Source organism: Sciurus vulgaris, assembly GCF_902686455.1.
Source record: "Sciurus vulgaris genome assembly, chromosome: 4".
NCBI lineage: Eukaryota > Metazoa > Chordata > Mammalia > Rodentia > Sciuridae > Sciurus > Sciurus vulgaris.
The window spans coordinates 92,147,446-92,173,102 of NC_136464.1; the positions used below are offsets into that span (position 1 = coordinate 92,147,446).

Genomic DNA, 25,657 nt, shown 5'->3' on the forward strand with positions numbered 1-25,657 from the left:
AGCACTGATTGAGCTACATCCCCAGCCCCATATCAGCACTCCTGTTTATGATTTTAATGGAAATAGCTTTAGAGTTGTATCTTTTTGAGTGAAGCTTGCCTAGCTTCTACATAAGTCCATTCTGTCACTATTTTAACTTGTATTACTTGTGGTTACAACATGTTATTAAATTCCCTTTTTGGGTCAATTGACATAAGCTTTCTCCTTATTGGTATAATACATTGCATTGGGAGCTCTATTGATATTGAAATACCTCAAATAAACCTATGTAGTTGTAACATATTAGTCATTATTACACTACTGGCACTTTGCTAGTATCATTTTAAGATTTATTTTTCAACGTTGATTAATAACTTAGATTAGATTTTCTTTTGCAGCCTACTTTATCCAGTTTCAGAACTAAGAATATGCCAGCTGCAAAGAATGAATTTGAGGGCATATCAATACCTCAAAGAGCTTGGGAAACATCTGCTGTCTAAAGGTTGGCTAAAACCTAGCTGCTCAGAATGTGCACCTTGCACTAGTCTAGACATTTAATCTATTTTCTGTTGTTTATATGGAAACTGGACTGTTTTCTAGTTTCTTCTAATTTATATTTTCCAAGCTTTTAATGAATTTCCTATAGTTTTTTCTTTCCAAACTTCTTGTCACACAACAAATCTGTAATGACAATTATTCTCTATTTTTATCTCCTTTCTTTTTCCTACTCTTGTATATTTTGCTTTCTCTCTCCTTTTTGTTTTTGGAACTTGGATAGAAGCCAGGACCTTGTGCAAGCTAGGCATGAGCTCTACTACTGAGTAGCCCCTCTCCACTTTTCCCCCATCAGCCTAATGAGAAGTTCTGTTTTTTTTCTTTTGGGCCTCTCAGAACCAGATTTCATATTTATTGTCCTCTTGCATTCATTTACATGTTTTATTTTATAATTATACATTGTTTTGGGGTTCATTTTGACAAAATCATACATGTTACCAATTTGATTTTAATCCCCATTTTCTACTCCCCTTTTCCTTCCCTCCTCCTTTCCCATATTTTTCCTCCTCTATTCTACAAAACTTCCTTTCTTCTACATTTACATAAAGGTGAAATTCCCTTTGGTACCTTTATGTATCACATGGGTGATACATACACACATGGGTGATGCACTTTACAGTGTGCAAAATTTGCATTTTCCGGAGAGGAGAGAAACTCAGAAGTTCCTATGGCTTGCCCAGGGTCCCAGGACCTGCTGTCAAGTGGCAGAGTTGGGATTTAAGCCTCTCTCCTGGACAGGCTCCCCTGGAGGCATCTGTCAGTGGCAACCAGCCCTTTTTCTGGCATCTCCCAGTGATGATTTCTTCCCTTATGTTACCTGTCCCTTCACCTTCTGCCTCACTTTCTCAGGCATAGGGCCTCTCTCTGATAACATCCTGGGGGCTTCTAGGGGTGGGGAGATGTGCCCCTGGGGGACTGGGGGAAGAATGGGAATCTCTAGCCAGATGAGCTGGCTTACATCCCAGTACTGTGGTTGATAGTGTACACCTGTGCCTCAGTTTCCTTATCTGAGGAAAATGATCCACATGAATGAAGACAGTTCCCTGTCTGAAACCCCAGGGGCCAAATGTGCTTTAGAATTCAGAGTTTTTTTTGTTTTTTTTTTTTTTTTTTTAAATTTTAGCAGTGGTTATACTTCCTTAGGTGACTGGTCCACCCTCTCTGGGTCTAGGATAACATAATATTTTATATTACAGTACAATTTCTGCAGCACTCCATTTACATATCACATGGAATGGAGGGGACTCCAAATAACCTTTCTTTTTGGTTCAGAGAAGGTTTATTTGCAGCCAATTAATTTGCTATATGGTTTTGAAATACATACAGCTTTCAGAATTTTTTAGATTTCAGAATTGAGGGTAAGTTTTTGAGGACTGTGCAGGTAACCCTTAGATAGTCTTGGAGTATAGTCAGTGCCTGACAAATGCAGCTGCCATATGCTCTTAACATCCAGTGTCCAGCGCACAGGCATTGTTTACTGAATGTGCATCTGCCTATCCTCCCACCCTCCGGGGTTCTGTGCATTCTCTCACCACCCCCAGAGGGCCTATATTTAGTTCTGTCCTGCCTGTTCTGGTCCTGGTCCCTGCTGTCTATGTACTTGCTCCCATTGTGCAGGACAGATGAAGCTTTGTGTAGAACTGCTTCTTCCAGACTGTTTCCTCCATCCTCCACTATTTTTGAGAATGCAAGAACCCATAGGCATCAAGAAAGGTGTCCCAGGGCTGTCCCACTTCCTGACATTTGTGCCCATGGCACCTCTTGGTGACCTCATTCTCCAGCTCAATTCTCAACTTCACCTACCTGACCCCTGTGGGCACCTTGATTTAGGGGCCTTGGTTAGGGTGCTATCATTTCAGGGCAGGTCCTCCACAGCATGCCTCACCCTGCCAGGGATTTATCAAGTATGTCTGGAAGAATGGAGCCCTCTCTTCCTCCATGATGGTGGTGACCCACCCACAGAGGCAAAAAAGTCCTAATGTCTTATTTTTCTTTCAGCTTCAGCACCTTCCTTATGACCACAGGGGAGAGCTGTTTCCCTGTCCTGGAGAAACAGATGAAGTTGCCCAGGAAATTCCTCCCTCAGACCCCCATCCCCACCCCCACCTCTGAGGGCAGAGAGGTCCAGAAAAATTGGAGACAGGCAGCCTACCTGGATGGCAATGGGGACAATCTTGTTGGCCAGGTTCTTATACAGCAGGCATATGGGAGCAGCTAGGAACTGATGTGTGCAGGGGTCTGTTTTGTTGGCATCAATTCCATCCAGCAGCTCATAGTCCACAATGAAAATGTTCCCTTGCTGCAGGAGGCAGAACAATCCAAATCACTATCAGCAGAGAGGAACCCAAGAGTCAGATTGGGTCAGGGGTAGAAAATGTGGTTTTTGGGAGCCCTCTCTCTTCCCAGGAGTTCAAAATTTATAGTTCTTTTGGCCTCTAATTCAAAGGTTCACTCACTCGGAATATTTTCACAAGTAGAAAAAGAACTGACGCAGCTGATTTTGCATTTCTTGTACCTGAAACAAGCTTGACCCTCGTGAAAGATGGTGAAAGAGTGTCAGTTTTATAAAAAGAAGACAAAGTTCAGATTAAATGGATGAGAGAAGTCATATACCAAAAAGTGGTGCATAAAGTTTAAAACTGGGCAAAGTAGCCATTGTGGGAGCCCCCACCCCCACCTCTGGCAAAAGTTCCCCTAGAGAGGCAAGGAGAAGTAGGTAGGGAATGGAGAAAAGGGGTCGATTCAGTGGGAGGGTCTGCAGGGTTGACATGTTTTGTGACCTCCTGGTCTGAGGCTGGCGACATGGTGAGTCACTTGGTAGAAATCCATAGGGCTTGCTGACTCCAGATGCCTGCCCTTCTCTGCAGTTCTGAACACATCCCAATGCAAAACAAGCGCTCCTGTGATCCGGGCGGTGGACATCTGTTGTGACTACTGCTCCAGGAGTCCTCTAGAGGGAGCCAGACCACCGCGCGGAGATCCGGTGCAGCGGAATGTCGCCGGCTCCGGCAGAAAGGCGGAGTTCAGCTGGGGTCAAGGACGTCCCAGCTGGGAAGGTTTTAGGGTCTGAGATGTCTGGAGACATCACCAAGTGACCACTGCCTGCTCTGGTGGCTCAGCGGATCCACAGCTCAGCGACAGAGGCAGCTGCGCCAACTGCGCATGCGCCTAACACCAGCTGCGGTATCTTAGCGAGGCACGAGAGGACGCCCCAGAGCCTGCCACCGCCATTGCCACTGCCCTCCTTTTCTTGTCTGACATTAGGAATGTTCTCTGGACGTGTCATTCTAGTGCCCTCAAAATGGGGAGGGTGGGTTTTGGAGGCCATCTTCTAGGACCATCCGAACATCTTGTCAAGGATTTGGGCCTATTGAAAAGTGAGGAGCAGGGCTGGCTGGGCTTCTAGGACGGGCTGGACAGTTTAATGACGACTTCCCAGAAGGAAAAGCTGCGAATCCGACCTTGAAATAGATAACCCAATATCATACCCCAAAGGGAGTTCCCAGAAACCCAGGTCTAGGAGCCAGCAGGCCTGGAATCTGGGACATATCTTTTATCCCAAGACATCCTTTTGGAAAACAGGGCCTATCTCAGTTCTGAGACACCAGGATTTTTTCAGAGACATGGATATTCTGGCCTGCCCTAGGATCTGGGTCCTCTTTTGGTCAGCAAATTCCATTTTACTGGCAGTGGTGATTGGTTCAGGGGATTATCTCAGGATTCAAACGTGGACCTTTGTTGGGGTTAGCTGGGAATGTTGGGAGGCGGGAGGGATGTATTTACTAATTGGTGGAAGCCAAGCCTGAAGCTATCATTTTTAAATCCAGGTAAAGAGACCATTCTAAGAAAAAAGTCCGTCAGAGGCAGAGGGTTGAACAATGAAGAGAGAAAGCCAATATATCATCTGAGCCTGATCCTGCTACGCCTGAGCTCATTAGCTCTGCTTTGAACCAGTACATTTCTTGGAGAAAGTCAGATTGATTTGATTTTTGTGACTGATATAAAATCTAAAAAATAAAGCAATCTTGGAGAATTAGAATAATGAATCAAAACCAACAGCAGGAACACATACACACCTGTGCGTGCAAGGGAATACACACACACACACACACACACACACACACACACACATTATGAATCAGAAAACAAAAACCCCCAAACCAACAATAGGATAGAATTTCTATTTATGTTCCAAAAATAAATTGCACAGGAGAAAATTTTTAAAAAGAAACAATTTAACAATTTGGCAGTTTTAATAGTTCACAAGCTTACCAGATAGTGCCAAGAGTCTGCCAAAGAAAGGTGGCATGAATGTGGGAATTAACAATGATGTTGCTGTGTGGTAGAGGGCAGTGTAAAAGACAGAGGAGTGATTAGATGTAAAAGTCTAATCACTGGTGACTATTAGATTATTGTCTCATAATCCAAAGCACAGCTGAGTGACCATGAGGAGGGTCACCTCAAAGGAGAGATGGCCTGTAACCACCTGACCTGGAGGCAGCAGTGGGAGGTTGTGGCTTTATTTGGGAGGTCACTAAGTATCCCTTCATGGGTGGTCAGAGGGCACAATGGCTGCTCAATTCTTTTCAATTCCAGTATTCTCTGGTTTTTAGAGATCTATGATTTTCTGATTTGAAGTTTAAAACTTATAGCCTCTAAGTCAATGTTACCACATCTGGCAATTAGATCTACAGAGAAATACTGTGCTGTATATATGTGGTGGGTTTTGTGTGTGTGTTTGGGTGTGTATTGTTGTTATTGTCAGTTGTTTGCGTGATTGGGTAAATGAGACAGTCAGGGACCACCATAGGAACAAAGGGCAAAGGCACTCCTGGACTTTGGCTCATAGCCTGACGACCATTAAAAGATCTGACCTTAACTCAGTTTGTTAGATTCCAAATGTGACTTATTTATTCATCCTCAAACAGTACCAGGTGCATCATTAGAGCCAGGTGCTTTCACCTAACTCATCCTTATAACAGGGAAGAGATGGTAGAGTTGAAGCACCCTCACAGGTCATACGTACGGCCAATTAATGTCCTAATCCCAAGCCCACCTCTGCAAGCAGCCATTAAATCAGCTCTCCTCTTTTGTTCCAGGGAACCAGCCTGATATTTATCAGAGTTGTCTCATTCATTAAGTAGAAGCCCAATAAAGACTTTGCCTATTTGTACTTGTGTGACTCTATTTTGTTTCTGTCATCATGTCAAAGTTCTGAGTCTGGCATCAGTAATGTCCTGGGGCTCAAGGCAGAAGGAGGAGGCTAGCACTGTTTGCAATGGGGCAGGGACCCTGTCCAGGGACTTTGGCAGGGTGGGTGGCCCTTCAGAGTCAGGTGTGCAGGATGTTGGGGATGGAATATCTGTCTAGATCCCCAAAGTTAGGTAGGCACACAAGATCACGAGCAGCAGAGGCCAAATGGACAACTGGGGATGGGTAGCAGGGGCTGGGTGGTGGGAAGCCCAGTGTGCCAGAAAGAGGCAAAGGATGAGATGGTTGAGACCAGCAGTCCATCTCGTGGAAAGTGCCTGATGTTAGATTCCAGTGGTTTGAAACCTTTCTGTCTCAAGACTATGTCAGCTCTTTAGAGCCTAAGATGGGGAGCTGAGACTTCACCTCCTCTCTTGAGGACCTAGAGAAGTATTGGGGGAGGATGAGGCAGAAGCAGATGGCACTAACATTTCTAATTAGATTGTAAAGAATTCTTTCAGCTCCTACCCTTTTTTCTTAAACAAAGCATGCTTCTTTCTCAAGTTTTTTCACTTCACAAGGTGCATGATCATTTGATGGAAAGCATCTGTCACAATGGTTTGTCTAGCACAGGCCCCGAGTCAGGGGTAGTTTTTGTAATTATTGGTATCAAAGTTAACAATATACTCCCACAAATGTGAGCACCATGGAAAAACATCACCTTTGATTCCTCTTTTGATGTTGCATAAGACAGTTTGCACAATGACCAGGAATCTCATTAGTACTGCTCCAGGAAAAGGAAGTAGTCACTGACCTCATGCCATCGGCTGACCAGACAGGTCTGGAGATAGTGGTCTGGGTACTAGTGGGCACTGGCTAGTAGAAAGTGTCTTCTGGTGACAAAGTGTGGCATTGCCATCTAGTCCCTACCTGGACCTCCTGTTCCAAGGTGAGCTGCCGTTCTAGGCTGCACTCCACCATCTCCGTGGTCACTGGGAGCTTCTCAGGCAGCTTTGTGCAGCGCCTGATGAGCACAGGGTTGCATCCATTCAGAAACTGGTAGCCAAACATGAGGTCTTCTTGCCAGTGACTCATGACCCGCTCTGGGGAGAGAAATGAGGCCCAGGATAAGCCCTGAGCAGAAGGCAGTCCCCTTGACCCTTATACTAGAGCAGAGTATCTGCTGGGTCTCCTCTCCTGGGCACTACTGGACAGCCTGATGGCCACAGACTTCACTAACCATGCCCAACTATGTGCCTCTGCCAGCTACTGGTTCAGGCTACAATGCCACCCTGTCTTCCCTGAACTGGCTCTCAGTGGCTCACAAGCCTCCCAAAATACCCATCCCTCTCTCAAGAACTCAGGTCCTTTACCCCATCATGGAGGGAGATGAGGGGAGCAGAGGGGATACTGGAGTGGTGTTGACCAAAGTCATTTCCCTGTGTGCTGATTTCATCTGCTCTTTATTCAACCACTCATCTCCTTAACTTTCTGTGACTGTTTCCTTCTGATATCATTACTGCCAATTACCAAGCCAGTATTCTAACAAAACACGTCCTAGTTCAAAGGATCCAACTTTGCTTTTATATAAATGCTTAAAGAAACAAAGCTAAGTCTTGACATTACTGTGTCCAGAAGCACCATGAATTATTGATATCTGTGAAAAATAGTTCCATATCAGATAAAGAAAAATACCAATTTTTGAAAATTTTGATGGCAAAATGAGGTTGAGGGTGTATGAGCTTGAGTGTTCAAGGAGGAGAAACCTCGGGAAGTGAGGGTAACCACAAGTGAGGCAAGTGGCATGGGATACAGCAGGTGCTAGCCTGGTGGCACGCCCTTGCCAATTTCCTGGCATGACTTGAACAAGAAAACAGCATCCCCCTCCCCAGTACTGCAAGAGTCCCAAAGGCACACTCACCAGAAATAGTGTTGCTGATCTTGACAAAGATTTTCTCAAAGTCAGCAAAGTCATTCCAGGATGACTGGAACATGTGCATGAAACGGTTGATGAACAAATTCTCCATTCTGCAGACCAGAAGACAGGTCACCCTCACACATTCCACCACACATCTCCTCAGGATCTTTATGATACTCCCAAGAGCTTCCAGTAGCAGGTGATGGTTTTGTGGAACCAGGACAGAAACTGGCACCTACACCTGATGCTCTTCCTACTGTACTTCACCTATGGAAGAGGTCAGGCCAGTTCCCTCCCAAACAGCCTAATGCCTTGCATCCTATCAATGCATATATCCATGCATTCATTCATCAGTCATTTGCTACCACCACTGAGTGGGTCAGTTCCTGAGCAAGCTCCCAGGGACAAAATGCTATACCTTCTGTGCAGCTATTCAACCTAACAGTCTGGATTTGGAGGGATGGGTTCAATTGAGATGATCCTTAGTTATCTTCTGCCTGGCTCTGTATGTGGTACTTAGAAGGGCACAAATTCATATGCTCATTACATAGGACAAGAAAATAAAAACCCAAGACGAGAGCTTACTAAATTCAAAATGCAATATTTAGGTAAAAGAAGGGAGATGTGAGTGGCCTGAGCAATCCCAGGGGCTTTACTGAGGAGGTAGTGTGTGGGATGCATCCAGAAAGGTGAAGAAGAAGAGAGAGTCTTCTCTGTCTTCCTACATGACCAAGCAGGGTGCAGGACAGAGCCTGGGAGTCTTGGCTACTTCTCACTGTGTCACACTCTGCCTCAGTTTGTCTCTCTGGCACACACAGCTGAAAGTAATGAGAATACAATTTACCCTGTTTCCTCCCACTCTCAGGGCTTTCTTCCCACTCCTTTGCCATGCTTCTGACGGCCTCTCAGAGTTCAGGTCTCTCCACCTGCTTTGTCATTTGCTTGAAGGGTTCCCCCTGATTGGGATGGTCTTGGTCTACACTTCTCTTTCTTCTCTTCTATGGACTGAACTATGCCCTTCCCATTCCTTTGTTGAGGCCCTAACCTCCAGTGTGATAGTACTAAGTGATGAGTGTACGTCCACAAGACTGGGGTCCTAATTAGAATAAGATATATTAAACACTTGAATAATTATATCAAAATGGTCTCTATTGTCTTGTGTAACTAAAATAAGCCAATAAAATAATTTTTGAAAGAGACGAGTGAGACTTTGCGGGGGTAATTACATTTTAATGGGGTCCTTATGAGAGTTAGTGCCCTTATAAAAGAGACACCAGTGACTTTGCTGGCTTTCTCTCTCCCTCATCCATATCATAAGAAGATTATTATCAACAAACCAGGACAAAAACCTTTGACAGAACCAAAATGTATTGTCACCTTCATCTTAAGACTTCCAGCTTCTGGAATTGTGAGAAAGAAATTCCTGGAGTATTTTGTTATCACAGCACCTCAGGATTAAAACATCCTCCTGCTGACCATGTGAGTTAGAGTGTTTGGAGGGCTCAACCAGCGTTCACCTCACTTTCCTTCTATTTCAGGGAAGGTGTCCCTTTCTCAGAGAAGTCTCCCTTTCCCAAGGCTGGTGCTCTCTCTCCTGTGTTAAGCAGAACTCATCACAGCTTAGGGGCAATTCAAGATCTTGAATTCTTGCCTGCTGCCTTAAGCACCCCAAAGGCAAGGGCATGTCTGCATGACTCAGCACGGAGCCCAGGCCTTCCAGCATGCAGAGGGACTCAGAGAACATTGCCTTATTAACTGAGAGGTGCCCTAGATACCTAGTGGAGGGGACCATGTAGTGGAGTTCCTCCAGTGTGTTCTCCTCCTACCCACCACCTTCCATGGGTGACGGGCAAAGCCAAGTCCATCAGGAGAAGCAGCCCTGAATACCAACAGCCCAGCACCCTGGTTGGACTCTGACCTTGTGTGATGATTTGGCTGTGACCCAGCTACCAACATACAAGGAGTTTTGTCAGGGGCAAGGTTGGGAGTTCAGCAGCCTCCTTGAATCTCCCAACCCAGCAAAACCCAAGGACTGAGGTTGCAGTATTCTGTCCAGATGAATTTGATTGATGGAACAGAGAACTCAGGGTTGTCAAGCTCTGCTGTCCCAGGGGAGACACCCCATGGACGTGTATGAAGCAGTCAGTCAGAGACACTAAAGGAACTCTGTGGACAAGCAGGGAATGCTGGGAGCTCTCCTGGCCTCAACAGGCCCAGGAAGGTTATGTGAGTTCCTTTTGACTCCTTCTGCAGTTCAGCAGATGATCCTCTTCTTTGTACTGGCCATTCTGTCCCCTAGGAGAGGATGCCTGTGCTGCTCAGGAGAAGTTCATGGGAGCATGGAGGCTGGAGACATTTGTGAGTGTCAGGTTATCGAGGGAACGTGTTGGTGCAAGTTGCTGGAGCACAGCCTGGGCAGTGTGGCTGTCTTTGTGGTGACTGCACACAGTAGATGTACAGCACCTCAGAGCTGTAGACAGATGCCTCCTCGTCTTTTCCTTGCCCTTCCCTTGTGGAAGGCAGAGGTTTTCCACCTATGCTTGTCCTACTTTTCAGGGCAGGATGCTGCAAACTCACCAGCATGATGGTGATACAGTCAGGGCCAAAGAACTCCCCAGCTTGACTCCCTTCAGTCTCATTATCTCCTTCCTCACCCAATATCCAGTGTCCTGGACAGAAACCCTTGTGAAGCTAGAGGAGTATATCTCACTGTGGCATCTGGTATCAGTATGGATGTAGAAAAGGACTTATTTCTGGAAGAGAGAAGCTTTTCCAGGCTCCTAAGATCCTACTGGGGCTCAAGGATGGCTCAGTTCTGGATGGTGCCCAAGAATAAGGTCCTATGCCGGGGGGAGTATGTGGGGAACTGGAAGTGAGTCATGTCTCCCCAGCTGGGTCTTTCTGACCTCAAAACAGAATGTTGGCACTGAAATAGGGAGGGGTGTGGCAGTACTCAGAGGAAGCTACAGATTCAGGAAGAAGTGGGGTTGAGAGGGAAAATATTTACATGTATGCTGGAAGCAAAATATTTCTATATGTTTACAGACAACTGAAATATTTGGGACTTTAAAGAACTGTTTTTGCACAAAAGAAAACTCGAAGCCCAGAGAGGGCACCTGATTTATTCAAGGTCACATAGCCAAGTAAGAGCATAGCAAGGTAAGGGCATAGCCAGATAAAGACACTGCCAGGTAATGACACCATGAGGTAGCAACACAACCAGGGGAAGATGTGGACACATAAATATGGATCCAGAGAGGAGCCCAGACTGTCTGAGTCCATGGCTTTCTCCTATGCTGATCTGTTGGCCTGGGCTGGACACCAGCTGTTGGTACCAAGAAAGGCGGGAACTCTTGCCTCCTTTGCCTGCCCCTGCTTTTTTCCTTCTAACAGCTTCTCCACTTTCCATTTCACAGTGTGCTGTTTGGGGTGGGGCACAAAGCTTACAGAAGAGGGTTGGCCTCCTTCCAGGCACAGCAGGTGGCTCAAAGGAAATACTTCAGTTACCCAGAAGTAGGGAGGAAACAAAGCTCTGCAGAGACTCAATGGGGAAGGCCTCCTGGGTGACCTCAGTCACAAGTTTCAGTCTTCTACCACGGGGACTAGTTCATCATAGGCAGAGAAGTACTTCCACAGCATCATCCATGGGGGACAGGATCCTGGATATGCACTTTCTCAGCACTCCATCCTCAAGATCCATGAATGCTGAGGGTCTCCCTATCAGACGGGATTGTATCAGAGGGTGCCGATTCCCCTGCACCCCCATGATGTGCTGAGGGTCTGAACACAAGAATCTTGAACACAAGATTGTTCCTGTTGGTAGTCCACCCAGGCACAGGAGAGAGGGCAGCTGAGGAGTACAGATCAGCACAGAACATAAGGGTCTGGTCTAAAATTCCAGTCCCAGCACTTCCTAGCCACACGGACTTGAGTAAGCCCCTTACCTTCACAGTGCCATAGTTACCTCATCTATGAAAAGGACATAAAGATGGTCACTGTCTCCCAGGGCTGACATGAAGTACATAAGCATGGCTATCTGTCAATAGATATAGTGACCATTACCATGGTTACCACTTGCTGTTTAACATCAAAGTCTACAACCCAGGCCCTTGTGTTCTATGGAAACTATTTATAAAGTTGGTCAGCAGCTAGTACTGGTCTCTTTCCCTTCCCCTGTTCCCTCTATCTAATTCATTTGACTCCTTTCTGCCCTTTGCACCCAATTTATAGAAAAAATTTACATATGAACTCCTCTTTACCCCTGTGTTCTCTGCCCCTGGAACTAATATTTCAAAGTGACCACAGCCAAAGGACACTGATTAGCTCTGAGATCCGCTAATCTCTGGAAGCTTCTGACAAGTGATCTGTCCTTTCTTAACACTAAGTGTCTGCCCTTTGACATTCTCTGCCCCTTGGACTTTGCCCTTGCTTCCAACTGCCATGGTCATGCCTACCCAGGTAGAGGAGAGACTCCTTGTCAGTCTCCTACTCTTGGCAGCCTTAGCCCCACTTCTCTACACAAGCCCCCACCCTGGTCCTCCTGGATTGCTGTGAATCTTACTTCCACAGAGTGGACATCTGTTTCCACTCCTCCCATCCAATCATCATGGCAAATGTCTATTCACCCTTCAACACTCAGCTTGGGCATCTTCTCTTCTGGAGGGCTCTATTTTTCATCTGATCCCCCCACTCTAGTCTACATATGCAACAGGAAGACAGGATCAAGAACTTAGTCTTTTTTTGCCATCCTGCTCCATCCACCCAGGATATGAATCATTCTTTTATCCAGTGCACCCACCTATTCGTTATTTTATAGCCATCTCAGATATAAGATTTACTGTAGTGGTGTCACAGTGATTGTGGTCAAGTAACCCTTGTTTTACTTAATAAGGGTCCCAAAGTGCAAAAGGAATAATGCAGATAATTTCCATATGCCAAAGAGAAGCTGCAAAGTGCCCCATTTAATTTGACAAGGTAGAAGTTCATCATAGGTGTGTATGCACAGGAGAAACCATGGTATATATAGGGTTCAGAACTATCCAAAGTCTCAGGCAACTACTGGGGCTCTTGAAACATATCCTCCAAAGATATCGAGGGGCCACCATGGCATGAGAGGCACTGATGAAGAATTTGCAATGATTTCCAAATTAATCTATTGAACAAATGCTTTCTTAGGGAAACTCTATGCTTTGTGATCTTAGTAAATCAAATTTAAATCTTCCAGGCTTATCCCAACTTTTAGATGGGATTTCTTCCCCAACATTTTCCCAGCTGTTTTTCTGGTTGACACATCTCTGATTTTATAACAAAACTCAGCATAAGGAAATAGAGCTGATATATGGAAATATATCTTACAGACAATGTTGGCAGAAGGACAGGATTATTTTTAAAATTTCCAAGAAGTTCAGCATTTAGGGGTAGCATTCGTGAAGTTAAGGGAATGATGCTCTTATCTAAAAGCACTTCAGTGACATGGGGCCAACTGGTTTTTGAGGTGGGGTGGCAAAAACAGGGTCTCTTTCCCATGCAAAACTCATAGCTCTGCTTTCCACAGTTATGTGAATGAGTTTTCTCAGCTTCCCTCCTCTCCATTCCTTTTGTGGTCACTTCTCAGGCCTCAGCCTTGGGGTTTTCCCTCTGCTCCATGCTGGCTCTGAGTTTTACTTCTTCCACTAAAAATCTGCCCCCTCTGTGGTGCTCTGTCTCTACTCTCCAGGCTCCAAACAGTGAGTGCATAGTTGGATAGACACAAAAGCTGCTCCTCCTGTGAAGCCACCAGGAACTTTTACAGCCCACTGGGTTCCCCAGGAGGTCTGACCTGGCCATGGCACACCTTTGCAAACGGTGCTGTCCCCATCCCAGCATCCCAGCCTGTTGTCAGGCCCCCACATGTGTTTGCCTGGCCAGCAACAAAGCCAGGCCAAATGTCCCTTGGATGTGAATCCTTCCTGGGCCCCATCAATAAGAGAATGTCTAGGTGGACAGAGTCTCTTTATGTACCCCTGTCTGAGGGGGCAGCTGCTCAGTGGCCAGGTGGTGCTGGAGAAGCACCCAGTGAGTCTCACTCCATTATTAAGAATGGGCGAAGACTAGCATTTTTAGGGGTACCCTTCCATGTGTCAGCTGGGATGGGTTAAGTAGCTCAATTTCAGTTTCATAATCCTGAGTAGGAGCTGTCCTTCTTTTCCAGAGGACAACATTGAGGCTCAGAGAAACTAGACAACATTTTAGGATTGCCCACACTAGCAACAGCCCTCTCCCATGTGTCCCTGTAGGGTAGCTTCCTCTGAGTTGCCTCTGCCTCCCTAAGATTCAGCCCACATGGCTCAGGGGAAAGTCCTCTTGTCTCTTTGATCTCATGGATCTGGGTCCAACCTGCCAACACAGAGTCAGTGCTCAGCTGACTGTCCCAGCTATGCTGTGGTAGCAGGAGCTGAAGGGCCCATCTTAGGATTTCTTTGCTTTTTTCCTGCCAAACAGTCCATTATTCAAGAGGCTGAGTACCCAAGATGATGTGGGAAAAGATAGGGTGCAGTGTTACTGAAAGGCTGGTGGCCAGTGTGGGCTGGGGTGTAGCAGCACAGGAGGGTAGACCTCACTGGGCCCAGGGGCTGTCAGGAGCTTCTGGGAGAAGGGTCTGTTACCCACACACTGGCAAAGAAATGGGAAGGGTGTTTGTGGCAGAGGAAACAACATGGGAAAAGATAGGGGGCCACAGAGATGCCCTGTAGATAATTCTGGATTCATGTAGCTGGAGCAGCCTGGGCAGGTTGGGAGGAGAGAAGGCTGGGTATGGCAGGTCCACTTGAATGTATCTTGAAATCTAGATAGACACACCTGGGCTCTCACCTGAAATTGGGACAATCACTGAAGGATTTCAGGGAGGAGAGTGAAAGAATTATATTTGCTTTTATATAAAGAACCTCCAACAATTAATAAGCCACCCAAATGCTGTGATATGGAGCCCAGGGGAGCAGATAGAAGGGTGTTCCCAAGAGCATTAGTACCAGGGAGAGATGATGGAGCTGAGAGAGCAGGACAAGTTCCCTGAGACCCCAGCACATGGACTTGATCATACATGCATCTGGTGTGTGAAAGTGGGTTAGGCCCACAGAAGCCTCTAGGCCAGTGATTTTAACTCTGGCTGCACATTTGATTCTCCCAGGAACATTTAAAATATGCCCCAGTCAGCAATGCAAAGACCATCGTTCAATGATCTATATGGGGAGGGGCAGAACAGCAAGGAATCTATAATATTAAATGTAGTCAGGATTGAGAATCTCTGGTCTTGGTTGCTACAAGCCATGAAGGAGATGTATGAGGAGAAGGTACCTGTGTCATATGTGTGTGTGTCTTTTCCCACAGTGAAGTGAAGGCCTGGGAGGTAGCAATGCTGGCCCCTGAGTAGCCAGGAGGGTCACACAATTCATTTTGACAGAGTTGACTGAGCACCTATTCTGTGGCAGCTGCTGTGCCAGGATCCTGAGATACAGAGATGACAATGACCTTAAGGAACACTGAGTAGATATAAGAAAGGCACTTCCTGGCCTTCACTTCACCTTCCTGTCTCCCTTCCTTTCTTCCATCCCTCCATCCAGTACCTAGACACTGTCTACTTGATTTGGTCATAGAGGAGATAAGATGTGGGTGGCAACTGCATATTCCAAGCAATAACGCCCACCTGTGGCTGAAAACACAGCAGTGCTTGGTGTCTAGAATCCTCAGGTTATGACTGTGCTAGAGGTTATCCTGTGGTAGTACATTGAGAATTCACTCTATGGCCAGGATATAATCAAATGCATTGGTTGCTACTCACCCAACCCAAAGTCCCAGTGAGGAAAGGAGAAAGGGTCCCACACCCAGCCCTGGTCACCAAAAGGGCCACCCAGCATCCTTAAGTTCTCAGACACTCACGCTTTGGAGTAGTTCAGAACAAAGTCCACTCCTTTCTCACTATCAAATTGGATATCACGGGGCAAATCCTTATGACACTTGGCATCGATACTCAAGGGAAAGCCAGGGTTCCACTCCATCCATCTAGCATGAGAAAGGAGAAAACTGAGTTAAATGCTAACCTTTGGTTTGCTCCCCTCAGCCAAAGGCTGCCTGTGTTGTCTGATATGTATATCTAGTGCTTGACACATCGCAGATGGACCCTGCATCCAGCGAGGTACTGGGACCCCTTTCCTGTGGCAGCCAACTTTGCTGTGCTCTGACCATAACGGGGAGATCTGAGCCTGGCTTACAGCCAAGGAATAGTGAACGGAATAGGTGTGTACTAGTACATCAGAAGCAGTGAAGGAATCCTCAGGAGACCTCACTTATTAGAGGCAACTTTAAACAACAATGTATCCCATAGCACAGGCTCGTCTTGCTGGTTACAGGAGGCAGAAGTTGTTAAGGCTGCCAAGCCACAACCAACTTGGGTGTCCAGTGTTCATTCAGCTTGATCAGTGTACACCCTTGGACTGTGTGCATGTTCTGCATGTGGTGGTCAAGGGAAAGGAGACAGGGGACAGTTCTGATGCCTTCACAATAGGGCCACATGTCATGGAGAAATGAATGAAGATCCCCAGGCACAGAGTATAGAGGGGTTGCCTTTTCTAACCTACCAGCCAACAGCAGGTTTAGAGATTATTACAATTAAAATTGCTCCCTCCCAAAATGAGCCATGCACTAAATCCATTAAGAATTTTGAGATTGTGGTACCCTTGAAACTGAAAGCATTGGACACTTATGTTTTATTTTTCTACTTTACTTTTCTTCTGCTTATTTATTTGCCGAACCTCAACTACAAAAACAAGACAAAACAAAGCAAAATTGGTGTTCATTTTGGGGGGTAAGAAAGATAATCCAGTGTTTATTTAAAAACCAAAATTTACTTTTTTTTTTTTTTTTGGAAACTGGGGGTTGAACTAAGGGACACTTAACCACTAAGCATCACAGGCTTTTTTTTTTTTTTTTTATTTAAATTTTGAGACAGGGTTTTCCAAAGTTGCTTAGGGCCTCACTACATTTCTGACGCTGGTCTAGAATTTGCAATCCTCCTACTTCAGTTTCTCAAATTGTGGGATTATAGGCATGTACCACCATAACCAACCAAAACTTACATTCTGAGATTTCAGATTTTCCACTTGAATTTCTGACTCTCCTTCCTTTTTAATTTCCTGAGGGGAAAACTTGAGAGCCTTAAAAAGTCTAAAGTACTTTTAATAAGATCTTGTGCTTTTACTGTTATGGAACTCCTCATGTTTTTCAAGGTGTTCTGCAGCCCAATGGGATCCCTCTAGGATCATAAGAGGTGACCAGGAACCAGATAGAGTGCCTCCAACAACAGTAGCATTGTGGAAAGTGTTTTCTGTTACATGGCACCTTGCATTTCTAACTGTTGACTTACTTATATCATTCTACTTTCTTAGATTTTATAACATTCTACTTTCTTAATTTTATTTTTTTCATTATTTGCATGAATGCTGATGCTAATAAGAGAAAAATGTGGACAAGTATGCAAATAATTTTCTTTTGTGGTGGAAAATGATTCAAGGCATCTCCAATATAGGTCTAAAATTGAGCCAGTCGTTTGGGAGCCCCTCTGGCAGTAACTATGGTAGTTACCTCTTAATTATCAGTCACACCAGCTTAAATTACTAATGATTTCCTCCTTGCCACTGGCAGTTTATGAGCCTAGTGAACAGTAAGAGCTTATTGGACCTAGATTTTTCAGTGAGCCCCAAAATAACACACAAGACAGCAGTTGGCTTTCACATTTTAAGTTGGGAGTTTATTTAGAAGAGAAAGTCAAGAACTTTTCCTAACAGACAAAACCTTCTCTCTGCCTGTCCTTCCTCAATCTCCTTTGATTGCAGCACCAGTGGGCAGAAATGCCCCATAGTGAAAGGTTAAGAGAAGATGGGTCCTAGCGTGCAGAGATGGAACAGTTTGCCAGTAAGTTTGCTACTGGCCCCTGAAACCAAACCCCAGTGTTCCTTCGGCTAAAGCCTGAGATACCCTGACAGACTGACCCACAGGAACCAAAGATCTCATGCCCACAGACATAAGCAAAGAAAACAATAGCACGCCACTGAGGAAGATCAAGTTGAACAACTAGGCAGAAGTAAGGACGAAGCAGGAAAGACATTTAATTTGTAGGTGCATGCGTGTGTGTGTGTGTGTATGTGTGGAGAGAGAGAGAGAGACAGACAGACAAAAAAGACAGAGACAGAGAGAATATCTTAAGGAGATGCAAATAGTGCAATTCAATGTAAAATGACTTTCCCCAGCCACAAAATACGGTTTCTAAGTTAGGAATTTAATAAAGAGAATAATCATTTTGAGTATGACTGGTCTCCTAGAAGACAAAATCAATTCATTCTATAATTTTTTAGCACATTTTATACAGGCAGGAAGTGTTACATACAAAAATAGAAGGAAATGTAACACAAAGACGGAGCAGAACTACAAAGAAATGGAAGTCAAGAATAAAACTATGAGAGTCATGAAACCCAGACACAGAAGATTTAAAATCCAAACAGTAAGAAGTCCCAAATGAGAGAGGAACACATGGAGAAGTTTAAACAAAATCAAAGATATAGAAGAAAATGTCCTTAAACTGAAAAATAATTTCAATTTTCTCAGTCCCAGGTAGAAAGGAAAAATTATACTGTTAATATATTTCTCATTTATTACAGCGAAGTTAGGAAGGCTATGTAAAAGGTTTACAGGCATTGTTTTTACATCATCTTTTTACAAGTCAAGTGTTAGATGGGGATAAATGAGGCACAGACTCAGATATACTACCCATGAACCCTTCTGAGGAAATTAACTGAACAAATTCAACTACATAAAAATTAAATTTGATCGCTGATAAGTGGATGATGACACATAATGGGGGGTGGTAGGGGGGCAAGAATGGAGGAAGGAGGGACTGTATAGAGGGATAGGAGGGGTGGGAGGGGTGGGGGGAAGAAAAAAAAATAACAAAGAATCAAAAACTATTACCCTAGGTAAATGTATGATTACAAAAATGGTATGCCTCTACTTTATGTACAAACTGAGAAACAAGATGTATCCCATTTGTTTACAATAAAAATGAATTTTAAAAAACTCAAAAAACATTCAAAAATTAAATTTGAACGAAACATGAAATACTATACTAAAGAGTGCTCATTATAAAGCAACAGTAAATATAATGTTAAACAAATAAACACAAATTTTGAGAGGGATGTTCATCATTAGCACTATTAACTTCTTCTGGAGATTCCATCCATATGATATGAAGAATAACAGTGGTGTAAATCAGGAAAAAAAGAGACAAAATTATTGTTCTAATACTGTGACAAAATAACTAAGTAACAACACAGACTTAACTAAAAAGTAAACAAGTGATCAGAACCAATAAAAGAGTTTAGTAAGGTGCCAATACAAGGTAAAAATCATTAAACCTATTTAGTTATCTCAAAAACTTATGAAGTGTTTATAGCAGCATAATTCACAATAGCTGAATTATGAAACTAACCTAAGTGTCTATCAATGGATAAAAGGATAAAGAAATGTGATATATATATATATATATATAATGTGGTTTTATTCAGTGAAAAAAGAGGAACAAAGTTATGTCATTTTCGAGAACATGGATGGAACTAGAGGATGCTGTGCTAAGTGAAATTAATCAGAATCAGATGCCAAAAGTGAAGGGTCTTAAGTTTTCTCTCATATATAAAAGCAAGAGAGAGAAAAGAAAAGAAGAGGGACCTCATGAAAATAGAAGAGAGACCATTAGACTAGAGAAAGGCGGTCAGGGAAGGGAAGAGTGGGAAGGGAAGGAGGGCATAGGAGGATGAAATAAAACAAATTATGCTTTGTGCATGTATGACTATGTCACCATGAATTCCATTATTATGTATGATTAAAATTAGAAGTGAACAAAATACTTACAAGGTTGTGCTGTGGTGTGGTTCATTCCCCAAAGGTTCATGTGTTGGAAGCTTGACCCAGTGTGCTGGGACCTTTAAGAGATGGGGCCCAGTGGAAAGTCCTTGGGTCAGAGGGGACTCTGCTCTTGTTAGTGGATTAATGCTCTCTCCAGGGAGTGGGTCAGGTCTCCTGCGACTGGATTAGTTCTTAAGAGAGCTGGTTTGTTATAAAGTCAGACCACCCACACTTTGGCGCCTTCTCTTCACAGTTGTTATCCTTTCTACTTCTCTGCCATGTTGTGATTCAGTCAGCGGTTCCTCACCAGGATGTTGGTACCATGTTGTTTAGGCCCACCGGCTATCAGAATTATGAGTCAAATAATTCCCAGCCTCGGATATCTTATCATAGAAACATAAAATGAACCAATATAGGTAATTATTTTTTCCATTTAAAGATGAGGGAATTCAGGCCCACAGGACACAGAATAAGTGGGATCTGAGCCCCTCACTCTGCTCTTGGTCCTTGCACACAACTGCCATCCTGTGCTGCTGTGTGCTTTGGGTATCATCCCCAGTGAGCAGCAAAAAAATGTATTATATAACAAATGAGGCTGGAAAAGTTTGACTCTTACTTTACATCATGTATAAAGACACAGGGTAGATGAATTAAGAGTCTAACTAAAAACAAAATTATAAGAGTATCAGGCAAATACACAGAAGTATTTGTTTAATACTGGAGTGTGGAAGATTTTATTAAGCAAAGAAAGAAGCCTAGAGGTTAAAAAGGAAAAACAATACATACAGTTAAGAAAATTTTAAAAACTGAAATATTTTGTGACAAAGCAAAAAGCAAAGAGAAACCATACTTACATATGTAAGAGATATCATAGATAATAAGAAAAGAATCCACAGAGAAATAAAGCATACAAACAGGCAATTTAAATAACAGGCAATGCATAGATACTTAACTGTTCAGTGGTCAGGGGAATGCAGATTAAAACAGCACTAAGGTCTCACTTAGGGATTTTTTGACTGTCAAATATTGAAAAGATGGATGTCATCAGTTATTGGCAAAGCTATGAGTAAAAGTATCTTTTTTCATATGCAATAGGTGGGACTGAAAACATTATAATATTTTGTAAAGAATTTTTGTCAGTAGCTCTTGAAATAAAAAGTGCTGACTTGACCCAGCAATGGAAGTTTTGGAAATGGATCTACTCCAGTCCATAAAAATGTTTGTACAGGTTTCCTCTTTGCAGCACTGTTTGCAATGTCCAAAACGAACACACATACAAAAGGGAAACCAGCTGAATGTCCATTATTAAGGGAATGGTTGATTGAGTTTATGATACATCCACATGAAGCAAGAAATCCATGGCAATTTACAAAGAGGAAAACAATGAGATAGTATTTCACCTGCAGTAGATGAACAAGAACGAAAAAGTCTCAAGATGGGAAGCCTGCTGATGATGTAGGGAAACAGTAATTATCAGGAACATCTTCTAAGGGTGTGATTTGGCAGATCCGTTTGGGGAAATCAACCTTCAATATCTAGAACACTTAAATGTATGTGGTTTGTGACCCTGAATGTTTACTTCTGGGAAAATTCCCTAAAGTAACTCTTCCCTGAGAACACATAAACATCTGAAAGAAACAGCAGGAAAGTTAAAGACAGTCCACATTCCCATCAACTGAAGAGCAGGTGAGCATAGAGGATTATTCATAGAATGATGCCGAGGCTGGGGATGCAGCTCAGTAAGAGAGCCCTTGCCTAGCCTTAGAGAGCCTGGGTGCACTGCCGAGCACTGGCAATGCAAAAACAAAACAAAACAAAACAAAACAAAACAAAACAAACAAACAAACAAAAAAAAACAAAAAACAAAAAAACAAAACAAAACAAAAAACAAAAACAAAAAACAAAAAAACAAAAACAAAAAACAAAAACAATGCTTCACTACACCAAAGTTAAAATTAAGGAATGGCATCTATATGTATCAGCTGCATGCTCTTCAAAACATAAAGGTGAGTGAAAATGTGAGGCAACAGATAGATTAGGTCAAATGATGTAGATGACAGAACATACAAACTCTACAGCTATGCCTGTTCTAGGGTGCCACACTCACAGTCTTGGGCTGCAGAGTTACCACTTGGCTCAGCTGCTCTCTCTCCCTGCATTGTTGAGCCAGGGAGGCTGGTCAGCTGCATATGTGACTTTCTGACTTATTGGGGACTATTCTTAGTTGTTTTACTTCCATACTCTAATCTGGAAACCTGAGAATTCATGTGAAAGAGGAACTCCAGCACTATGCAGGTCCCACACAGTTCAGTGTTTCCTGATCGGAAGCAGAGGAGAGAGTCTGAAAAGGCCAGATGAGTAGAAGGGGGAAGAAAAAAATGACAATTAGGCCTAAGTTAGGGGCAAAATATCTCACCCCCCCAAAGAAAATCAAAAAATATTTCACCAAAACAAATCCTCTAGTCCTCACCACAAGTCCTAGATTGTGATGAGGTTAAACAGTTTTCAGAGAATTCTGGTAGATAAGGGGACAGCTAATCTAATCAGGTTGCCACTAAGATTCAAGTACTAAGGCTGAGAACAAATTAAAATTAATCTGATGGACATTTTGTCTTAACCCAGTTTCACAAGCTAGAAGTGCTCAGAGAATTGGCTGTAAGGACTTTGTGCAGGTATTTGAGGTTGGGAGGGAGACCAAGGAAGAAACATAAAACTGGAAAAAAAAAAAAAAAAACTGATGGGAGCAGCACTGTCAGACAAGACCCTGTGCATTGTACCAACTACAAATGTCTCAAAACACAAGCTGGCCCCGGTGGCACATGCCTGTAATCCCAGGGGCTCAGGAGGCTGAGATAGGAGAATAGTGAGTTCAAAGCCAGCCTCAGCAATGGCAAGGTGCTAAGCAACTCAGTGAGACTCTATCTCCAAATAAAATACAAAATAGTGCTGGGAATGTGGCTCAGAGGTTGAATACCCCTGAGTTCAATCCCCTCAAAAAAAATCAGATCACAGTGTCACACCTGACACTACAGGCATATTCAGTTTTATTTTTAATTTTTTTTGTGAAATAGAATATATAAATGCATGTATGCATGTGTATGTGTATGCACACACATACAGAAAAATCCACAAATTACCTGATTACCTCCCAAGATCATCAATGAGAACACTCATCAACTTCAACCCCTAGTCTTTGTAACTATTATGTTTACTTTTTTATATGTCTGTTTTTGAGACAAGGCTGACCTTGAACTCAAAAGATCTTCCCACTTTGGCTTCCCAAGTAGCTGGGACTACAGATAAGTGCCAACACATCCTTACTGTTATGATAGTTAATTCTTTGTTACTCCTTTGTTCTTTCCACTACTATACATTAACTTAAACGATATAATTCAAACTTTATGGAATGGTCAAATTTGTTGTCTCTGACTTCTTCCCTTAAAAACATTGTATTTGTGAGGTTCATCCACATTGTTTTCTAAAATTATGACATTTTATTTATTTGATCTACTGTTGATGGACATTGACTTGTTTCCATTTGTTGGCTACCGTGAGTAATGGTGATGTTAACATACAGGTACACATGCACATGCATTTGAATCTAGGAACAGAATGTCTAGGTCATAGTTTGTACAAAACCTCGTTCCCCAAAGGTTGTATACTGCCAGCAGTATGTGAGTGTTCCCACTTCTTCACACCTGTTTAATACTTGGGAATTGTCAAATTGTTGTTGTTTTACACACCTGGGTTCATTGTGCTCCCACCTCTGATTCCTGTGATCAGCACTAAAGCAAAGCACATTTTTTCATATTTGCTTTTAATATTTTATGCAATGATGCTCTAACTGCTTGAACATTTTTCACTAGATCAAGAGTCTCACTTTTATTGATTTATAGGAATGCTTTATATACTAGAAGTACTAGGAATAATGGCCCTTGTCAATCACTCCATGACCAGTCTTAACTTTCACTCTTTCCTGTTTTGTGTTTTTTGTTTGGTTGGTTGTTTAAGAGAAGGTCTCACTATGTTGCTCTGGCTGGTTTTGAACTCAAGGGATTCTCCCACTTCAGCCTCGCTAATAGCTGGGACTATAGTTCTATACCACTATGCCTGGCATGGTGTCTTTGAATAAAGAGAAGTTCTTCATTTTGACATAGGGAAACTTACCAATCCTTTCCTTTACCGTTAATATGCTTTTGAACCTTGTTTGAATTTTTTTTTAACCTGGAGATTATGAAGAAGAATCTCCTATAGTCTAAAAGGCTTATAGTTTTGCCTTTAACCTTTAAGTCTAACCAATCCCCAAGCTGAATTTTCTGAATGACAAGAGGTACAAACCGAGATCTTTATCTGCTTTTTCTCCTCTCTCTTTCCTCCACATTGGCCACTCTCCTTCTTCCAGATAGACATCCAGCACCCCAGCAATGTTGATCAAAAGTGCCCTCTTTAACATACCAAGTGTCCATGGATGTATGGCTCTGTTTCTCATTTCTTTATTCTGTTTTGGGGAAATGTTTCTAACATAAAGGGGGTGAAGCTAAAGGTTTTGAGGCTCAGACAATCACATTCTCAGTGGAATGGGTTCCCAAGCAAAGGATGAAGGAGAAGGATCCTAGGAGATGAGAGATGCTTTTACAAATCAGAAAAGTTGAGAGAGAGAGAGGGAGGAGAGATGGAACTTGAAGATTGCAAGTATTTGTTGAAACAGGAACCAGCCAGGCTGCTTTTTAAGTAAATCACGCTTAAGATACTGATGAACTCTTTCCCAAAGTGACTGCATTGCTCTACATTCTCCCAGTGGTGTCTCAGGTCTCCAGTTCCCCCACATCTTTGTCTGCACTTGTTGATTTTTCTTTTTGATGTTAGCCATCCTAGAGGGCGTGACTTGTTATCTTGTAGGTCCAATTTGCATTTTCCTAATGACTAAGAATGTTGAGCATCTTTTTCATGTGATTCACAAATTTCACGAAATTCACAAATTTCATGCGGAGAAGTGTCTACTTAAATTCTTTGCTAATTTTTAAATCGAATTATTTGTATGTTTTAAAAAATTGAGTTGTCAGAGTTCTTGATATATTCTGAATTCAAGTCCTTTTGTTAAATATGTGATTGGCAGATATTTTTCCATTCTGTGAGTGGTCTTTTCACTTTCTTGATGTTTCTTTGGAACAGAAGTTTTAAATTTTGACAAAGTCCAACTGGATTATTATTATTTTTTTTCCATCTGTGCTCTTGTTGTCATATCTAAGAGGTTTTGCTGAACCCAAGAGTAAAAAAGACTTACTCCTATGCTTTCTAAGAATTTTATAGTTTTAGCTTTTTCATTTAGGTCTATGATCCATTTTGAGTTAATTTTTAAATTTTTCCAGCTTTATTGAAACCTAATTTCAATACCATAAAATTCAAGTGCATAATTCACTTTTCAGAATATTTACAGACATGTGCAACCATCACAAGAGTCAATTTTAGAACATTTTCATCATCCTAGAAGAGAACCATGTCTATTTTAGCGATCTCTCTTATCACCACCCAGATCCCCTGCCTAGGCCACTGCTATATTTCAGGTAAGTGGTCCCCAAAGATCCATGGGTTAAAGTCTTGGTCCCCAGCCTGTTGCACTCTTGGGAGTTAGTAGAATTTTTAAGAAGCGGGACCTAGTGGAAGTCTGGTCATCCAGTGTGTGCCTTTGAAGGGCATATTGGGACCCTGGCCCGTTTTTGCTTCCCAGCTGCTCTAAGGTGAGAACCTTTGCTCCACCAATCCCTCTGTTCCACGATGTGCTATTTCGCCACAGAACCAGAAACAGTGGGGTCTCCTGACTATGGACTGAAATTTCCAAAACAGTGAGTCAAAGCAAATCTTTCTTAGGTTGATTATCTCAGGTAGTTAGTCACAGTGATGGAAAGCTAACTGCACAACAATCACTGGTCTCCTTTCTGTCTTTAAAGATTTCCTTGTTCTGGATATTGCATATAAAGAGAATAATATAACAGATGACATTTTGTGACTAGTTTCTTCCACTTAGCAAAATGTTTTCAAGGTTTATATTATGTTGTAATGTAAACCATGTGGTATCATCTGTTGATA

The 25,657-nt window shown here is 43.0% G+C and overlaps 1 protein-coding gene across 5 annotated transcripts in view; it reads right to left on the bottom strand.

The window, feature by feature from the left end:
- The window catches only part of ALOX5 (arachidonate 5-lipoxygenase), a 60,440-nt gene that overhangs the window by 12,617 nt on the left and 22,166 nt on the right, over positions 1 to 25,657 (bottom strand). For all 5 annotated transcript variants that reach the window (XM_079137598.1, XM_079137599.1, XM_079137597.1 and 2 more), the window contains exons 4-7: positions 15,557 to 15,679; positions 7,646 to 7,752; positions 6,655 to 6,827; positions 2,687 to 2,833 (exon numbers count right to left, since the gene is read on the bottom strand). In XM_079137598.1, coding sequence (XP_078993724.1) covers positions 2,687 to 2,833; positions 6,655 to 6,827; positions 7,646 to 7,752; positions 15,557 to 15,679 — 550 coding nt within the window. The remainder of the gene's footprint in view (positions 1 to 2,686; positions 2,834 to 6,654; positions 6,828 to 7,645; positions 7,753 to 15,556; positions 15,680 to 25,657) is intronic.